At 47.7% G+C, this 18,341-nt stretch overlaps 2 protein-coding genes across 3 annotated transcripts in view; both read right to left on the bottom strand.

Annotated features, from left to right (window-relative positions):
* CERKL (ceramide kinase like) overlaps positions 1-1,831 on the bottom strand; it is a 52,976-nt gene extending 51,145 nt beyond the window's left edge. Inside the window, exon 1 of the mRNA XM_064660698.1 lies at positions 1,574-1,831. Coding sequence (XP_064516768.1) covers positions 1,574-1,805 — 232 coding nt within the window. The 5' untranslated portion in view covers positions 1,806-1,831. The remainder of the gene's footprint in view (positions 1-1,573) is intronic.
* An 8,870-nt stretch (positions 1,832-10,701) lies between these two features.
* NEUROD1 (neuronal differentiation 1) lies at positions 10,702-14,491 on the bottom strand. 2 transcript variants are annotated; one of them, XM_064660695.1, is made up of 2 exons: positions 14,349-14,491; positions 10,702-13,233 (listed from the first exon to the last, which is right to left on the bottom strand). In XM_064660695.1, exon 2 carries the CDS (start codon positions 13,222-13,224, stop codon positions 12,136-12,138), a length of 1,089 nt encoding a protein of 362 aa, XP_064516765.1. In that variant the 5' UTR covers positions 13,225-13,233; positions 14,349-14,491; the 3' UTR covers positions 10,702-12,135. The 2 variants fall into 2 exon arrangements, with proteins under 2 accessions (XP_064516765.1, XP_064516764.1); XM_064660694.1 differs by lacking the exon at positions 14,349-14,491 and having other exon boundaries at positions 10,702-13,239.
* Positions 14,492-18,341: the final 3,850 nt, after the last annotated feature.

The following is an 18,341-nucleotide window of genomic DNA, read 5'->3' as shown; positions in this document are numbered from 1 at the left end:
AAGACACCACTGTCTTTTCCACTAAAGCTAGTAAAGAAGTAGGACATCAAGAGCCTCTCAAAAATCAAAATATTCAGCAGCTCAATGCTAAACCCAATTGTCAGAGAGAGAAGTAACAGCATATATTTAATACACATGCAGTAAAAGCCGAAATTCTGATACCACTGACAGCAATTTGTCAATGCTGCTCTCTGTAAGACTCCTGAAGTTCTGCTATCTGCTATATCTCTGACTTTAAGCACTGAATACTTCATTACATTGCAGGAACTAAGAAAAGTTTCCAATGTCTGTAGCTAATCCCAAAAGGGAAGGAAGAGAGCCCACAGCATTCCTAAGGCACCCAGACTGGCTCCACACAAGGAGGGACTGTACGTGCACACCAGTGCAGGGGTCACCAGAACCCAGTGGTCCTGCTGAAAAGCAGGTATGTAAGTCTGAACACAGCACTACATTAACATGGTTACACTATTCGGAGGAGAGGACTCAATAGCAGTGCATGGCACCATATTTGTTTGGTTTCAGTAGCTCTGGTATCCCAGCACAGTTACATGACTTCAGCCGTGAGCATCTCAGTATTTCTTTGCAGCAGCTGCACCGAAAATGCTTCCACATGCCTCCCAAGCCTCTGCAGCATACAGACTATCTTGAAAAGAAAAAGATCATCATAACATAGAAAAACTAGTAAGTGAAAGAAAATTTGTTTCTCTCTATGCTGACTTTATAGCTGTTGGATCTTATCTATATGAAGTTTTAAGTTCTGTCCAAAATACTATTAACATTAACCTCGTCTTTTAAGCATGGACAAGTTAACCACAGCGTACCAGAAGACAAATACACTGTCCGGAAACTGCATTCCTGAATACAAGTTTAATTTCTCCTTCACGTAAGCACTGAGAGGTCACTGAAGTAAATAAGCACCTTTAAGAGTGTGTATGCAGTTTTAAAGTAAATTTATATTTTCACAGTTTCTAGAAGAAACATGACTATAGGGATAAGTTCAAGAAGCATTCCTTTCCTTCTAAAACTTTTATGTATAATTTGTTTCACTTGATGAAATCCTTTACCCGCACTTTCTCAGTGTGTTGCTGTGTAGAGCAAATACGACTTGCCACAGAAGCCTCACCACAAAACGCAGGTGGATCACACAAAACAATACCCATGTGCTCTAATTTATGTACCTGCCTGAGAGAGTAAACAGGGAAAAGTTGATGCAGCAGAAATAAAATCAAATCCTCTTACTGCTATGCCTGATCCACCAAGTATGACCCACCAAGAAGGAAAAGTTCTTGCCAGAAAGAGGTGGTTCAGGTACAAGACGCTCATTGCATTACGCGCAATTTCTTTTTCCTTTTAATCACCAGAGTAACCTTGAAAGGAAGAGACACGCCTGACACCGCCGCCTTTAACCACTTTACTGTAATCCTGTTCTAAGGTGACTCTGCCCCGTCCTGCCCGGACAGCCCCCGCTCTCCCCGGGCCGTCCCGCCGCCCGCTCCCCGCAGCACGGCCTGAGCTGAGCCCGGCCCCGCGCTCCGGCCCCGGGGCGGACACCCCCTGCCCCGCCCCGTCCCACCTGTGGGGCTCTCGGGCAGGATGGGGCTCCAGCGGAGCCGCCGGGCGTTCAGCACCACGTCGCAGCTCCTCTTGTCGATCTCGAAGATGCCCCTGAGGAGCGGCTCATCCCCCGCCGGGGCCGGCGGGGCCGCGGCCAGCGGGGCCACCCTCCGCCGCCGCTCCTGGGGCGCCGCCCGGGCGCGCTGCTCCGGGCGCTGGGTCCGGGGGAGCGGGCCCGCAGCTCCCGGCATGGCGGCGGCACGGCCGCACCTGCCCCGCCGCGTCCCGGCGGCTGCCAAGGCAGCGCCCGCCCCGCCCCGCGGGCGGGGCCGCGGCCGCCCGGGGGCCTGCGGGAGGGCGCCCGTCCCGGGCCGGCGGCCGCGGGCCCGGGAGTGCCCTCGGCGGCAGCGGCGGGACAGAGCGATCCGACCGCCGGGGCCGCGCCGAGCCCCTCCCGGCGCAGGGCGGCACCGCCGCTTCCGCCCCGCGCCCGGCCCGGACCCCGCGCCAGGTGCGGTGCCCCGCGCGGCAACAGCGGGAGCGGCTGGAGGCACCCTGTCATCCCAGCGCTCTGTTCTCTTCAGTTACTTCCCCCAGGAGAGCAACGCAGGAACGCTCCAGCTACAGAAATTACTTTCCCTTGTCAAGGTCCCACGTCTTCCACTTTTCTGTTTTCATTATTACTGTTGTTTAGCTTCAGAAAACTACGGCGTGAAGTTCTAATAGCCCTTTCACACTAAAAAGGCTAAAATCTTTCACAGGTTGTGACTATGACATAGCCTTAATGTAAATACCACGCTGGCATTCGTGCTGCAAAACAGAGTATTGCCGTAAACCTGGGTGGAGGTATCACAATTATGCCCTTCATTCCCAAGGACTGAGGAACACAGTAACTCGGAGTCTGGTACCAACTTGTACAACAGCTCCTGTATCAAGTGGACCAATGCAGAGAGTGTACCCAGAAGGGTTGCATAGTCATCCCTCACCCTGAAAGCTTAAATGCAGAGGAGAGAGACCCCTTTGCTCCCGCTCTATAAGTGATAGACTTTACTGATTGGAGGTATGACAGCTTTATTCACAGGTCCTAAAAGATTCACTGATGACGATCATCTTAGAGCCGCAGCATCAACTCTCAATTTATAAGGTGATCCTGAGCCTGTAAGGGCTAAACTTGTATATATATAAAGTTCTATAATGTTATGGTGACTCATTAATGCATAAAAAGGGTATTTTTAAACGAGAGCTTCAGTAATTTTATCTTTAGTGTTTGTAACAAGACAAATGTAAATATGCCTCTGAGAAACAAAGCAATACATTGAAAATACTGCCTTTTGCTGAGAGATACAAGTTATAGTTCAAACAAGTTACAGTTCAAACTACATGTCAGAATATCCAAGGCTCTTCCTGTGATGTTTTTCACTCTAGAAGAGAAATGGTGTTACAGGTAAGGAAATCTTATTGCAATCAAAGCAGCCAAGAGTTCATGAGATGATACATGATCTCAAGACTATTAAGCTGCCTTCTTTCATAGTTCCATAAAAACCAGTACAAAGCTACTAATTATGTAGCTGAGAAGACAGGCTTAAGAGACATTTCAAAAGTCTCATGGTAAACTTTCTGACACTTTAAACATGGGAAAAACAGATGGAAATAAGTAAGTTCCAAATATTGTTAAATATGCAACCTCTAAGTGCTTTTCAATTTGCATCAAGCCACCAATATAGCTTTCCTGGAAATACAGCCCACACTGATTTGCCTTTCTGAATTACAACATAACCACAAAGTTTCTCCTTTCTTAAAGCTGTTAGCATCAATAGTTCTATTTTGACTTTGTCTCAATATTTTTTGTCCCTTAGATCTCCTTTGTTGGGATATAAATATTTCAACTCCAGAATAATCAGATAATACATAAATGAGTGAAATGGTGTATAAACTGTGGAATTTTTGTGCAAATTTTCCTTTTTTTTTTTTTTTTTTTTGATGCTTAAAGATAACTGTGTGACAAGGCAGGAAAAACTGTGAGCCAAACAAACAAGCTTGGCTTAATAAACTAACATTCTGCTACAACAGTAGATGAACCAATTAAACTTGTGTCTGTTATTTGATATCAGTGATCTTAAATGTGTTTACAGTGATGTCATTCAAAAGGAAAGCTAAATCATTAACTAGAATATAAAGCACACCATGGAACTAGATACAGTCAAATCACTTTTGAGGCTGTATGCCCTTTATAATCCCCTGCAGTCATTTGTTTGGGTTTTTTTCTGAGATTGTTTATGAGCCTACACCATATATTATCACCAGATAATTTCTCATAAGGTACAGGAAAGGATAAACTGATAACTGGCTTAGAACCATAAAATGATAATATTTTCAGTACTATCAGTTGAAAACTATCGCAGTTCCTCAGAGACTTGTAATATCCTTCAACTGATGTAATTAAAACTTCTAACACCCTTTTGTTGACATTAATTGAAAGGTGTATTCAGTCAGTAACTGTTAAGATACTAAAATGTATTAGTTAAAAACATAAAATAGTTAAAGAACTGTATATAGTAATAAAAACCACAGGAAGAACATACAAGTCTGTTCACTCTGGTTTGCTACTGTTCACAAATTCTCAGTCCCCACAATTCTTTGTAAATCTGAGACAGACATTTTTTCCTGGGGGGAAAAATTCTAAGCAAGCCTACTTTAACAGATTTTTTTTTTTTTAATTATCACAGCTTTTGGATTTGCACATTGAATTTGGAAAAGAATGGAAAAGTCCAGAAACATAATTTTATCCATTTTTTCTAGACTATGTCTGGAACTCACACACAGAACTTCCTTGTGCTTTTTTGTAAGAAGGGTTGTGTGTATTGATGACCTCATGTAGTATCTCATGTAATGTTTTCATACTAGAGAAAGAAAAAAAGGATGCAAACCAGCAGGATTTGTATTGTAGGCATTCAAGTAGTATAGAGCACTGAACCTACATGTAACAGCCTTGATTACTTCTACATCCTTGATCACAGACAAATTTGTAAGTGGAGCATATTGGTACCTGTGACAGCAGAATGATCAAGGGACTTTTACAAATACAATATGCTGCATGAAGAAATGGGGTGATATAGAAGACATTGCAAGTCAGACAAAGTAGCAAAAGTGTGTTCAACTTTCCTGCTGTCTCATATGGATTTTGTTTCCAGTACCTAAAAGGAGCCTACAAGAAAGATGGAGAGAGACTTTTTACAAGAGCATGTAGTGACAGGACAAGGGGGAATGGTTTCAAACTGAAAAAGCATAGGTTCAGAATAGGTATGAGGAAAAAGATCTTTGCTGTGAGGATGGAGAGGCACTGGAACAGGCTGCCCAGTCAAGTTGTGGATGCCCCATCCATGGAAGTGTTAAGGGCCAAATTGGATGGAGCTCTGAGCAACCTGGTCTAGTGAAATATGTCCTTGTCCATAGCAGGTGGGTTGGAACCAAATGGTCTTCCAGGTCACTTCCAACCCAGGCCGTTCTATGATTCAATACCAATAGATATGAGAAAATAAAGAAGCCCTACTCTTAATAAAGAGTAAGTTGAATGACATTTTTATAATAACCCTTCAAATTAAATTTTGCAGCTCTTCAGATAGTTACTAGAGAGGTTTCAAGCTGCCCTAGAAATTGTCTTAACATTTTTGTTTGGTTACTTTGTTTTATACAAATATCTCAAGCAAAGTCAGAACAAAAAACAAACAAACAAACAAACAAAAAACCAAAAAAACCATAGGGTGGGGAGCAGGGGGAAGGGGACACACCAGAAAAGGAAGCAAAGCCACTGTCAAGTACAGCAAGGGCCAGCTGCTCCCTAACAACCAGGGAGCCAAGGAAGATGTCAGGGCTTGCAAGGCAGGGACCTTTCTTGGCCAGGACCAATCTGGTAGTACCTGAGCAAGGAAATCTAGGGAGGGTGCTAGAATCCATCAAGAATACAGATCATCAGGCAAGTCCACAATGATGAGGCAGGTTTGGATTAGCAGGATTCATAGCCAGATCAGGGTTGCAGCCAAGTTGAAAATCAGCATCCCACAGCATCTGTAAATGTTGTATCACCAGGGTGAGCTCCAGGCCCTTGGGTGAGGTCAGTGAGGGGGATGCTGGTGGAGTTGCTCAGGGTTTTTAAGGCTCAATAGTGGTCTCAGAGCCTTAGCAGCTAGAAGGTGAAGTGGGGGAGTTCTAAGGAACAGTAGGAGCAGGCTGCTTTATGAAGAAAGTTGAGCTGAGAATGATTACAAACCAGGTAGGATCCCCATATACCTGACCAAGGTAAACAGAACTGTTTACTTATGTAGAGTCAACCTAGAGTCTAGCTAGCTAGACAAACCCCTTGTAACAAAGTAGGCCCAACATCAAGCTGAAAAGCAGAGTTATAAGATCAGGTCTGGTAACAGTAACCAGTGTCAGTGCTAGCCCAGCAGTCACCAGGGAAGCCTATATTGTCAAGGCAGGTCCAAGGTCAAGCAAGGATATCAAGTTTGTGGGTCAGGACCTGGCTATGGCCTGGCACAAACATGGCTGCAATATCATGAAGGCAGACACCAAGCATAAGAGCCTCTTCTAAAACACAGTTCTTGCATGAGGGAGGTGAGATCTCCCTTGTGATTTCTGGGAGCTTGTCATCAGTCTAGACTCAGAGGAGATTTTGCTCCATGTCATGACCTTGAGCACAGACAGATGACCTAGAAGAGGAAAGCATCCTCTGTTCCCACACAAGAGGCAGTAGGAAACAAGTAGAGGAGCTAACCTCTTCTTAACTAACAGTGTTTCTCTCTGGAAATCATCTCTTACTGTCTAAATGCGAAGTAGTAAGAGTCTCAAAACTGTTTTCCAGAAGAAACTTGTGAAATGAAGAAAGAGGTAGGACAACCTGTGGCAGAAGTAGCAAGTGAGGGAAGTACAATTAGCATTTACTGAAGGAGGGCAAGAATGTAAGGCATGCTACTGGAAAATAGCTCCTCCCACCTCAAGAAAAATGTGTATAAAAGCAAAATGAGATAAATAGTCAGGAAATGGGAAGGCCAGTTTTTGGTTCATGGACAATGTGATATCGAAGTTAAGAAACAGGAATTTAGACAAGAAGAGATGAAGGGATGCTGTGGGGAAAATACGTTATGCCCATTCTGGAGGTTTCAGCTGAACATTTCTGGTAGCTGGCTTGTTTTCAGTAGCTAATGGAGATTTGCTTCTGGAGAAAGCTGAATTTTTAAGTTGGCAGCATACCCTTGGCTTGTATGTTTTTCTGGCTACAGTGTGTGTTTATACAGTGAAGGTTTAGTATATAGTCAGTTCTTCTTCAGCTGTTCATTCCCAGATATTGGCTCTCCTAAGTATGCTCCTTTCTTGCATCTCTACTTCAGAAAAGAATCTTTTGTAACTATCAATATTAATTCAGCTCTGTTGTGTTGGTTTACTGTGACTGAAAAAAAGACATTAAGCAAAACACCAAACTTTTTGGACAGTAAGCAAAGTCATAAATTATTCTGAAGGAAAATGGCATCAATGGTCTGTAGAAGAGAGAATTACTATTACTGTACATCTTTCTCTATTCTCAAAAGAGGGAAAGCATTAAAAACAAGAGAAATAAAAGCAGGTAAGGAAATGGACAAATATTTGCAAGAATAACAAGTGAAATTATTATGCAGGCATAAGAAGCTGCAGGAATGCAGTCTGAAATTGAAATAATTCCTGAGACCCCTTGAACGGATATTGATCTTAATCAGAGAAAAATGTGGTAATGGGAAGAATATAAAATAAGAATGTCTTGATCAGAGGACATTGTCTTTTGTTTGCATTAAGGTCGATATGCTATCTCTTTAAGGCAATAATTTTTTTTTCTCCAAATCTTTTTTCTATTGCTCTGTCACCAAAATGAGTGTAAATGTGTAAATCTTAGTTGCTTCTATTTCAAAATGCAGTTAACTCTATACGGCAAACTGCTACAAGCTAGGAAACTGAAAACTAGGGCTGATATTCTATGTTTTACATACCCTGTAGGCAACCTAAATACTTAAGAGAATGCTTTGAGAGCATTGTCAGTTTTAATTTTGTATTGCATAGCTTCTGACAGTTTGTTAAATACATATATGAATTATTTAAAAAAACACTTATGTACATATTTAAATAACAGTCTATTTGTAGATCTTTAACTCGATGTTTCAACATTTATTTATGTACTATATTTTTCAGGACTTTTGGATCATGGGATTTGCAGTTAAGGAAAGAGTGTAGACCACTTGTAATTTCTGAAATTACCATACATCCCATCCTGGTTAATAAAAACAAAGACAAATGTCTACATATTTTCCCTGCTACAGCACCAGGCAGAATTCCAAGTTTCATTTCTATGAGTTCTTCCTCAATAGGAATGAATGGGTTTTGTTTGATTGTTTTTCTCTTTGAATACTTTAAATATAAAAAAAAGAGAATGGAAATTAACTTTGCAATTTCTAAAACTATTTGACAAAATGGTTCTTTGAACAGAAGTATTGTATTCTATTTTAAAAGAGACTCATTTTTGATATGTCAAAAGCAATTGTTAAGATCATGGTGGATTGATCAGTTACAATATTGAAATAATTGCAAGAATTTTTACTGTTACAGGAGATAGAAAAGATTTGTTTCACCTGCTCTCAAAACTTAGTTTAAAATTATTTCCACTAATCCCTATTAGCTCTGGAATTGCATGTTGCTTTCTACTATCAGTTTATTAAAATTCTAGAACAGTATCTTCTGGAGAAAGCAGCTGTTTTCTTTTATTGAATTTGGGAATCTTTGTTCTCCTTGAATCTACTTCCCTTCACTTCTGAAGTCAGTGAACCAAAGTTTGAGGTTTTTCAGGCACATTTCGGCTATGTGAAACCTGAGACTTCAGTCTCTGAGATCTTGTGGATGTAACCTGGGATTCCACCATTTGAGCTTCCTCTGCCATAGCTGGGGCCTCAGCTGTATCACAGGCAATGAGGGGTCCACAAACTCCAGACCCTCTTCTGTTGCTTCAGAACACCAAGGGAAAACCTGCAAGTCATGACTTACTTATGTGCTGTACCTGCAGAGATTTCACTGAGGTCTCCTCAAGCACACACTGGTGGCAGAGCAATTTCTGTTGTAGGAGGTATGTCGTAAAGAAGGGAAGGGCCATTGGTCACAACAAAAATACAGTTTCAGGCCTGTGTCAGATAATCCAGTGTGTGTGTGTGTGTGTGTGTGTGTGTGTGTGTGTGTGTGTGTGTGTACAACTCAACCCCAGAGTTTTCTCTGCATGCGGAAGTCAGATAATCCCACTATAGCCTTAGTTAATTAGTGATATGTTTATAGGAGAGGAACAGTGTGAGTAATTCTTTCCATTAAAAGAGACCTTGATAGACCTTCCCGTGGGAGTTATGAGCAGAAATTTCAAGATTTGGCTTGATGTTAATAGTATGAAAGAAATATCATGGAGACATCACAAGCATTAGCAAAGCGGGGGAGGGGGAAAGATCTCCAATATTTTCTAGGGGCAGTGGGAGAAAAAAAGCACCCAAAACTAATTGAAATAACAAGACTCACAAGTGATTTGTAAAATGGAGCCTCTAGTTACCAAAATGCCTAATTAATTTTCCTTATTACGTTGTTCATAACATTAAAATATTGCTTTTTCTAAAGTATCACAGTAGCAAACATTCAGATAGCCTAGGTAGATCTCTTAACTAAGTTGCATTGGCTAGAGGAGTTGAATTTTGTTATTAACAGTGGAAAAAGAAAAGGTAATTGAAAAGGTTTCTTGTGGTTTGGAAATGCCTTCCAAATATTCATTAAACATTTAAGCGACTAAATTTGCAGAATATGTTCCTGACATTGGCACTGGTTCTGTGGTATTTCTCTCATCAGATGGAAGTACTGTGTGTTATGCAGAGTGCATTCATGCATAAACAATATCATTTTCATAAATTAAAACCTCCCCTGCAGAAGGAACATCTGTGCCTGCCTTTGAATAAAAGATGGTGGCATGCGAGTTGCCCCTTGACTGACTAGAAGAATCCTTATGTTTAAGAAGAAGGTGCATAACCAAAAGGCGAGCAGACCTGGGTCAGCTTTTTCAATTTTATCTGAAAAACTGACATTCATTTACTCCCCCTCGGGTTATCTAGGGTACATTTAGCTCTGTTGCCACTAACTGAGAAAGGTTAATCGGGTGCCTGAAAAGTTGCGTTTTGCTTTCTTTTCAGATTCAGCAACAGTTTTAGAGCTGCAGGCTCAGGCAAAATGCAGGGAGATGCTGCAAAATGCATCACTCGGCGTCGCAATTAGTTTTTAGTGTGCTTTTAGCAGGGAAGCCTGGCGGAGGGGTGTGTTGCACCACTAGGGCAGGTTCGCCATGCTTACGCGTTGGATTTCCGTAGCTATAAACACCTTCGAAATAGACGTCAATAGCTTGATTTCTCCTGGGGAAAAAAAAAAAAATCCTTCGTCCACAGGGGACGAGGATGTTCGCATCAGGATGCCTGTTCACTTTCTGCTGGATTTAAATGAAATATTTGTGAAATACCTCCGCTTTGTGGCAGGCTTCATATAAAGTATTTCAGGTAACGTCTTAAATCTGATGGTCGGAGGCAAAGACCTGTTGATAATTGTTCCTGATCATTAGGGGAATTGCTCTCCCGCAGATTGTGTCTCCGGGTTTCTTAAGCCTCGGAATAATCAGTGAAGATTAAAGAAACGTTTCCCTTTGGGAAGAGGAGGGGACGGTGAATCGATGGCGCTGGGTCCAGGTCTGCCTTGCAGGGGAAGGCGCACCTGCTGCCGCCGAGCCCAGCCGGGGCCGCAGCCGCGTTCCCGGTGTGCCGGTCCTGGCCAGGCGCGGGAGCTCCCGCGGTTCGGGGAGGGTTGGGAGCCGGAGAGGGGACCCCCGAAGGCGGCAGTGGCCGGGCTGAGCTGGCCGGGGGCCGCCCGGGCGGGTGCGGGGCACTCGGCGCATCCCGCGCCGGCAGCCGCAGCTCCAGCTCTCTGGCGAACCGCGTCTCTGCCTCCGTTTCCCTAATTCAACAAATCAGCATTGCAAATAGCAGGGTTCGCTGTAAACAAACCAACACCCCCCGCCCCCTTCCCCTGGTACTCCTCAAGGTAAGTAAAGAATCCGTGTCCTTTTTTTTAGTCCAATTTTATTCTACAAATAATAAATGTTGCACCTTTCATGAGCTATCCGAATAAAACAATAATCCCATAGGAATTACTTACACTAAGAAAAAAAATAAATCACATTTAAGGAGAAATGCAACATTCGACCAAATGTTCAATACTATGTTGTTTCCAAAGGATGGATGTTTTTCTAAAATCCCAGTGTGCATTACACCATAATATACAGGATTACAAACAAAATTACAGTACAGATTGATTCCAGTTGAACCAGCGTTACATTTCAAACAGCACTTATTCTGGACTGCATTGTACATGCAATAGCTATTGTTCTAATTACGGATTAAATGGTTTGAATTTGTTTCAAGCTACCGTACTAATCGACTACAATAGGTATATAGCCCGACTTTAACAACCTGATTAGATTTCGGTTCCGATTTATAAAATGAGCATATGACAACCACGGATTGTGTGAACATGTATAAAATCATGCATTTATATCGCCTGGAAACATTAACATCTTCAAGTTATCTTAAAAAAAAACCCAACAGAAAAAAAAAAAAAAAAGAAAAAAAAACAAAACCACGGAATGCCAAGGGGTTCAAAGACTAAAAAGAAACAGTGCAAATTGTATGTGATAGTCAAGCAGCTTTCGATTTAAAAAGGGTGTTGGCATTTGCTTATAATCTTTATATACAAGTTTGTGCAAGTAATGTGTTGAATTGATATGTTCTGATAGAAAATAAGTCTATCGTTCTTATATCTTCTTAAGACCTAGGGGATCTGGTTCTTATTGTATGGGGAAAAGGAAAAAGAAATAAAGAAAGAAAAAAGAAGAGACTTGCATGGGAAAGAAATTGCCCGGATTGTGCATTTTTTTTTCTTCTTCATCTATTTGAAAAGGAAAGAAGTGCTAAGGCAACATAACTTCTCTAAGCACTTTTCTGCTGGTTTAAATTAGTTAAATCATTTTGTATAAATTAGATATAATTCTACCTTTCCAATATGTATAAAAATTGATGAAGCTGCATGGTTTAAAATAGGAAATTCACGTTATAAAAAGTCATTAAAAATTCTGTACAAAATCACAACAAAATAATTCAGCATGGGAAAGGTAACAAGTAGTAAAACGTTGGTTGAAAAATATAGATTTCATATATATTTTGTAATTGGCCCATCGCTAGTTTAAAAATTGCATAGATCCTAATTATTGCTTGTGATTTTGTTATTCCGATCAGGTAATTGACGCGATCCCAATGCCCCTACCCCAATTTACAGCGTCGCTCGGAGGAGCGGAAGCAAAGACAGCGGGTGAGCGGGGGGGGGAACGCGGCGGCCCCGGAGGCGGCGGCGGGACCCGCCGAGCTGCCCCCTGTAAACAAGGCGGTGTCGGGCGGCAGGGCTCGGCGCTCCCCCTGCCCTCGCTCGGCGCGGGGAGGCTCAGTCGTGGAAGATGGCGTTGAGCTGGGCGCTGAGGACGCGCTCGTGGTGCGGGTGACCCTCGTAGGGCGCCAGCCCGTCCACCGGGATCTCGCAGCGGGAGGCGGCGGGCGGGAAGATGGCGGCGTGGGCGGGCGCGGCGGCCAGCGCGGCGGCGGCGGCGGGGTAGTGCATGGAGAAGGCGTAGCTCTTGTCGAAGTCGGCGGCCGGCTCGTGCTTGAAGGAGAAGTTGCCGTTCACGCTGAGGGGCGGGCTGAGCGGCCCGTCGAAGGCGGGGCTGGCGCCCTCCGCCAGGCCGCTCTCGAAGAAGGGCTCCAGCGCGGCGCCGTAGGCGTGCGGCGGCTTGAGGTGGAAGAGGTGGGAGCTGTCCATGGTGCCGTAGGGAGGGCTGGGCAGGCCCGGGGACTGGTACGGGTAGGGATGCGCCGGGAAGGGCGCGCCCGCCGCCGCCGCCGCCGCCACGTGCGGCGGCACCTCCTGGCTCTGCTCGGGGAGGAAAGTCCGCGGGTTGAGTTGCAGGCAGCCGGCCACCAGGTTGGTGGTGGGCTGCGACAGGCCCTTGCAGAGGGTCTGCACGAAGGAGACCAGGTCCGGACTCTTGCCCGAGCGCAGGATCTCAGAGAGTGCCCAGATGTAGTTCTTGGCCAGGCGCAGGGTCTCGATCTTGGAGAGCTTCTGCGTCTTGGAGTAGCAGGGCACCACCTTGCGCAGGTTGTCCAGGGCCGCGTTCAGCCCGTGCATGCGGTTGCGCTCCCGGGCATTGGCCTTCATGCGCCGCAGCTTGAATCGCTCCATGCGTGCCTTGGTCATCTTCTTCTTCTTGGGGCCCCGCCTCTTGGGCTTCTGGTCGTCGTCTTCCTCCTCCTCTTCCTCCTCCTCCTCTTCATCCAAGTCGTCCTCCTCGTCCTCCTCCTCACCGTTCCGCAGCGAGTCCTCCTCAGCCTCGGCGTGTAGACCCTCCAGGTCCTCCTCCTTCTTGTCCACCTCGTGCTCCTCGTCCTGGGAGCTGAGGCACTCGTCCGTCCAGCTCGGGGGGCCCTGCGGCTGGGGCTCGCCCATCAGCCCGCTCTCGCTGTACGACTTGGTCATGGTGAGCCTCTGCATCGCGCAGGAGACAGAAAAGAGACGTGTCAGCACCCAGAGCAGCGCTCGTGGCCCCGACCGGTCACCCGCGGGGAGAATCCTCCCGCACCCACCGACCCGCTCCCCTCGCCGCCTCCGGAGGGAAGTTTAGATTCCCCACCGTGCCAGGGCAAACTTTTAATTGTCTCCGTGGTCCTGTCTTATAATTAAGTTCACATATGTTCAAATGCTATTATGTAACTCGCCGATATTAGCGGGGAATATAAACAGATTATGCGTGAGGGAGGCAGCTCGGGCGGCACGACGCGAGTGGACCAAGCGTAGATTGGGTTGGTTTGGTTTGTTTTGGAAAAAAAGTCAAACACTCTTACGGAATAGGGCAGGGGGAAAGGCGGACACACGCACACACACCCGCAGGGACGGATGCCCACCCGTGACGCTTGTCCCCGCCGCTCTCCGCGGCTCCCCCTTGCCGCCTCCTTGCGCGGGGCTTGTGCCGCCCCAGCGGGCGCCGAGCACCTGCTCCCCGGTCCCGCCTTCTGCCACAGAACTGTCGCTGGGATCCCGCGGCCCCCGCCCGTGGTAACAGGTGCGAGACTGGCCCCAGTTTCCCGTCTCCGTCGTCCCCTCCGTTGCAGACGGGCATCGTCCCCGCCTTTCCACGGGGACGTTTCGTGTGGGATTGCGACCATTCACCGGTAGCATCGGACACACCGTGAAGAAACAATGCCGCCCGCCCGCCGAGGCGCAAACCTGCGGTGGGACCGTGGCGACCGAGCTCGGAGGAGGAAAGGGAGCTGGAAGTTCGGAGGCAGCATAGGTGGAAGCACATTAACACATGTAATATGCCTCTGTATAAATGCACGCACACATATATATTTATATGTGTGTACGGGCGCACATACACATTTACCCATATATGTTTATACACTTACGTATGTGTGCGTGTATGGATGGATACAGGTGTGCCCGCACACACCGGCAGCAACAATCGCAAGCGACAATAAAAAACCGAAGCCATTCCGGCAGAGGCAGATCCCGTCCGCCGCGACCTCGAAGGGCCCTCTCCCACCCCGGCAGTCGCCGCCAACCCCTTTCCCGTGGGGGGCGAAAACCCGGGTTCCCGTTACCTCCGTTGCTCAGCCTCTCCTTCGCGGTGACGGTCTCATAACCCCGGCACAGCTCTCCGTGCGAGGGCGCCGCGCGTGTGTGTGGTGCTTTTTTTTCCCCGAGGTTGCGCAGCGCCGGGCTCCCCCCGTTATATAGCGGGGCCGAGGATGCGCGGCGGGGGGCCGGCACCGGGACCCGGGTACCGCGGCGGCCGCCGCCGCCCCGCCCCGCGCCCCGCCCCGCCCGGTGGCACGCGCCATATGGCCGCCCACGTCAGGCGGCGGCGGCGGCGGCGCCCCCCCCACGTGACGCCCCTGATTTGTATGCGGGCCCGCGCCCGCCCGCGGAGCCGCCACGCCCCCGGTGACCTGCCGGGCCGCGCCATCTGTCACCGCGCGGGACCCGCCGGCGATACCGGGGTGGCACCGCACCGCTCCGCACCGCACCGCACCCGCCACCCAGGGGCCGCCGGCCCGCGGAGCCGCATTGTTCCTATTGTTCTGGGTCCCCGCCGCCCGCCCTCAGCATCTCCTAACGGGCGCCTCTGAGACTCCCCGTCCCAGGCGTTGCCGCTCCCTCGCCGCCACAGACCCCCGGTTAACCCCCGTCCCCGGATTTCTCCGGTGATGGGGAAAACGGACGTCCCGTGACTGCTGTGCCCACCCGTGGACCAAGCTCCGGTTTGCTTTCCCCGGCTTTTCGATGGGAATGCACCGGTTAACGGGAAGTTTGGAAGAAAGACGCCAAGAGTGGTGGCTTTAAAGTCTTTAAACGCCTCGGTGGAGTTTGCAAACGCTGAACAAATCTTAGAGATGCACTTTAAGGGGGGAGATAGCCCCCTCGCACGATAGCTGTGGTACCGGCGCGCGTTATCTGGATATCTAATCAATAAAAATAAAATAAAATAATTTTCGCCTCTTGAGGCTTTAAATGAGAAACAAATAATTCCACCCCGAGGGGAAGGTTTCGGAAGATATTTTTCCAGGTCGGGTTATTTTTAAAATGTTTTTCTCCTGTTGGTGACCTACATAGCCCAGGGCTGGCGGGGCGGCAGGAGGGGACTCCAAGGAAGTAATCAAATACAGAGGGCAACCGGCTGCGTTTTGTTATTTCCAAGCTGGCCGGTTCTCCGTGGGAAATGAGGGCCAGCAGTGTGGAGTGTATTGCCGGCTCGGGAGAGCGGGGCTGGAGCAGGGTGCCCTCGGGTTACCGGCGGCTGCGGCCCTTCCCTGAGGCACGGCGGGGAGGGAAGAGCCGTCCCACCGAAGGGCAGCCCCTGCCTGTGGCTAGCCTTCTCTGACCATAGAGTTGTCCCGGTGTCAGGATCCGGAACGATGCCTGTGCCCGAGGCGGCTGGCCCGGGCCTCCCGCCGGGCTGGCTGGTCCCTCGAGAACGCGACCCCGTTAACGGGGAGCGGCTGGGGTGGGGACGCGTTTTGGAAGCGGTGAGGTACAAACAGGTTTGGAGAGCGCGGGAGAGGGATGGATCTGGTCCATCCCTGTCTCGGCTGCTGGAAAATGTCACCCGTCTTTAAATGGTACTGACTGGGAATACTCCCGGGATTGTGGGGCGCTGGGGAAACACTAGGCAAAAGTACCGGGAGGAGGGCACTGGCGGAAAGCTGGATCTCGGGGAGCGGTGAGAGCTTTGGGATGCTCGTGTGCTTCTGAGTATGACCAACGGAGTCATTTTCCCTGGGAGCAAAATAAAATCAACACGTTGTCGATAGGCAGATGAGTAGAGAGACAGATAAAGAGGCAGGCAGTCGGATAGAGGGGTTTAAATCCGCCGAGCCCGGAGCGGGGGGCTCGTTTCGACCCAGTGACACGCGTGGCCGTGGAGGAGCCAGGCCGAGAGGAACGAGGCACTGTTGTGCGGCCCGTCGGGGCACAGGACGGGCGCTGCGCTCCGGATGCGCCGGGGCTCTCTGTCGCTCCACCGCTTCGGCAATGCTTTTCTTACCGATCTCTCAAGCTCTGCCTTCCCTGCTCGGGCCGTCCTTTGCCTGGCTCAACGGCTCCGGTTTCCCACCTTCCCTGTCTCTCCTCTTCCCCCAGCCGCTTGATTTTATCGCTCCAAGCGTGTCTTTTTTTTTTTTTTCTCCCTGACCTACAGACTCCTCCTTCTCCATCTGGCCTCTAATTCGGCTTCTGCTTATTCTTCCTCCCGAATCCTTTGATTTTCTTTTCCGTTTTCTTTCCTTTTTTTTTTTTTAATTTTTCCTTTTGCATTTCTTTTTTCTTTTCCCTTTCTTTTTTTTTTTCCTTTACTTTTCTTTTTCTTTCCTTTTTCTTCTCTTTTTTTCCTTTCTTTCCTCCCTCCCTGTCTCACTCCCCTCTCCTTCCCCCCCTTCCCCCTCCTCCCGCGGCGCGGCACGCGAACCGCACGCGTCCCAACAAAGCTGGGGCCGGCCCGGCCGCCCCCGCTCCTGCTTCAGCTGCTGCCTCCCGGCCCCGGCAGGAGGAGATTCCGGGGCCGGCTGGGGTCCAGTGTGGCGGGAGGTGGCAGCGAGCGCGGCCCCTCCGCGGGCTGCCGCCGGGGCTGAGCCCCGTCCCGGCCGGGCGGGAGGGAGGTTTTTTTGCGGGGGAAGCAGCGCAAGGTGGAAACGCCTTACAGTTGTCCGGGGCGCAAAATCCACTCACGATGAAATCTCTTGGGTTTGCGGCATTATCTTAATTAAGATAATTGATTCATATTGCACCTGCGAGAGCGCGGGGAAAGGATGCCTCCCCAAATAGCTTAGAGCTATTGGAGAGAGGAAGCCGCGCTTATAATTGAGCGAGTGATTTACTGCCCGTGTAGCCTGGGCTGTTCGGGCTCTCTCCTTTCGCTATCATGTTTCCCGCTCCCTCTTCTCCAGAGAGGCACCCACACAAACTCCGAAGGTTATCCTGAATAAAAAAAAGAGAAGGGAAAACGTCCCTGCCTGCCGTCCCTGTCCCTCTGTCCCACCCCACCGCATCGCACTGTGGGGCCGGAGGCGCCTCGGCGCGGGCTTCGGGCTCAGGAAGGACCGGCTTGGTTTGCCTGCGGTTTTCCCCCGCTCGCCCATTTCCAAACGCTGCGGTAAGAGGATAGGACGAGAGGAGAGGGCAGCCCCATTGCCAGGATCACTCCGAGCTGTGACCAGCCTGCTCCAGCTGCCGTGGCTCAGGAATCGCCGGGAAAACAAAGCTTTGAAGTGCCGCTCCGGTACCGGTTCGGTGCCGGGTGCATTTGCATCGCACTTCGTAGCGTCTCTCTAGGATACAATGTGCGGCTGGGCTCGAAATTGGTACGACTGATTAAGGTGCCTTTTCTGCTCTTTCCCCCCTTAAAACTCAGTGTATTAATTTTATTGAGCCTTCCCCGTTAGGTAAATGCTGTTGTTTTAATTCTATAAATGTAAACTTCTATTTAGTTAATGGAAAATACATCACCACCAAGGTTTAATTATCAGCCTTTAAAATTACTCTTTTAGTCAAGTGCGCACAATTATGAAATCACAATAGATTTAAAATATAATTCAAATTGATTAAAAAAAACCAAATCAGAGAAGTACGTACCATTAAAGCAAATGTCTAAATTGTATTGGTAGGCCTGCTACCGCCTGAGCTACAGTTTAAACAGCGTCAGCAGTCTTTGCTATCGGTGTCAAACCACCTCTGTTATTAGGAAAAAGGATTCTTATCAGAAGGGATTTAGATGCTGTTATAACTGCAAAATCTAATTATTTTTGATCCAGGCATTTACCCCCAGAGTCCTACCTTGTTTAAATAAAGTGTTTTCTTTCCTCTTGAACAAATGCATTTCCATTTGAATTAAATATTGATAATTTGACCTTTTAGTTCCTTTAACTAATCAAAAGGAAAAAAAATTCCAAATGTAGATCCTAGTGCCTTGCCCTAGTGGGTCTTTCCGCTTGAATAGACACTGAGATTAAATGAGTCAAACTTCCTCTTTCATTGCACTCTCTTTGCACTAATTGCTTATGCAAAAATGCAGATTTGTATTAATTAGTAACTCCACTGAT

Source organism: Pseudopipra pipra, chromosome 7, assembly GCF_036250125.1.
Source record: "Pseudopipra pipra isolate bDixPip1 chromosome 7, bDixPip1.hap1, whole genome shotgun sequence".
In the NCBI taxonomy this organism is placed as follows: Eukaryota; Metazoa; Chordata; class Aves; order Passeriformes; family Pipridae; genus Pseudopipra; species Pseudopipra pipra.
This window is presented reverse-complemented; position numbering and strand designations above follow the sequence as displayed.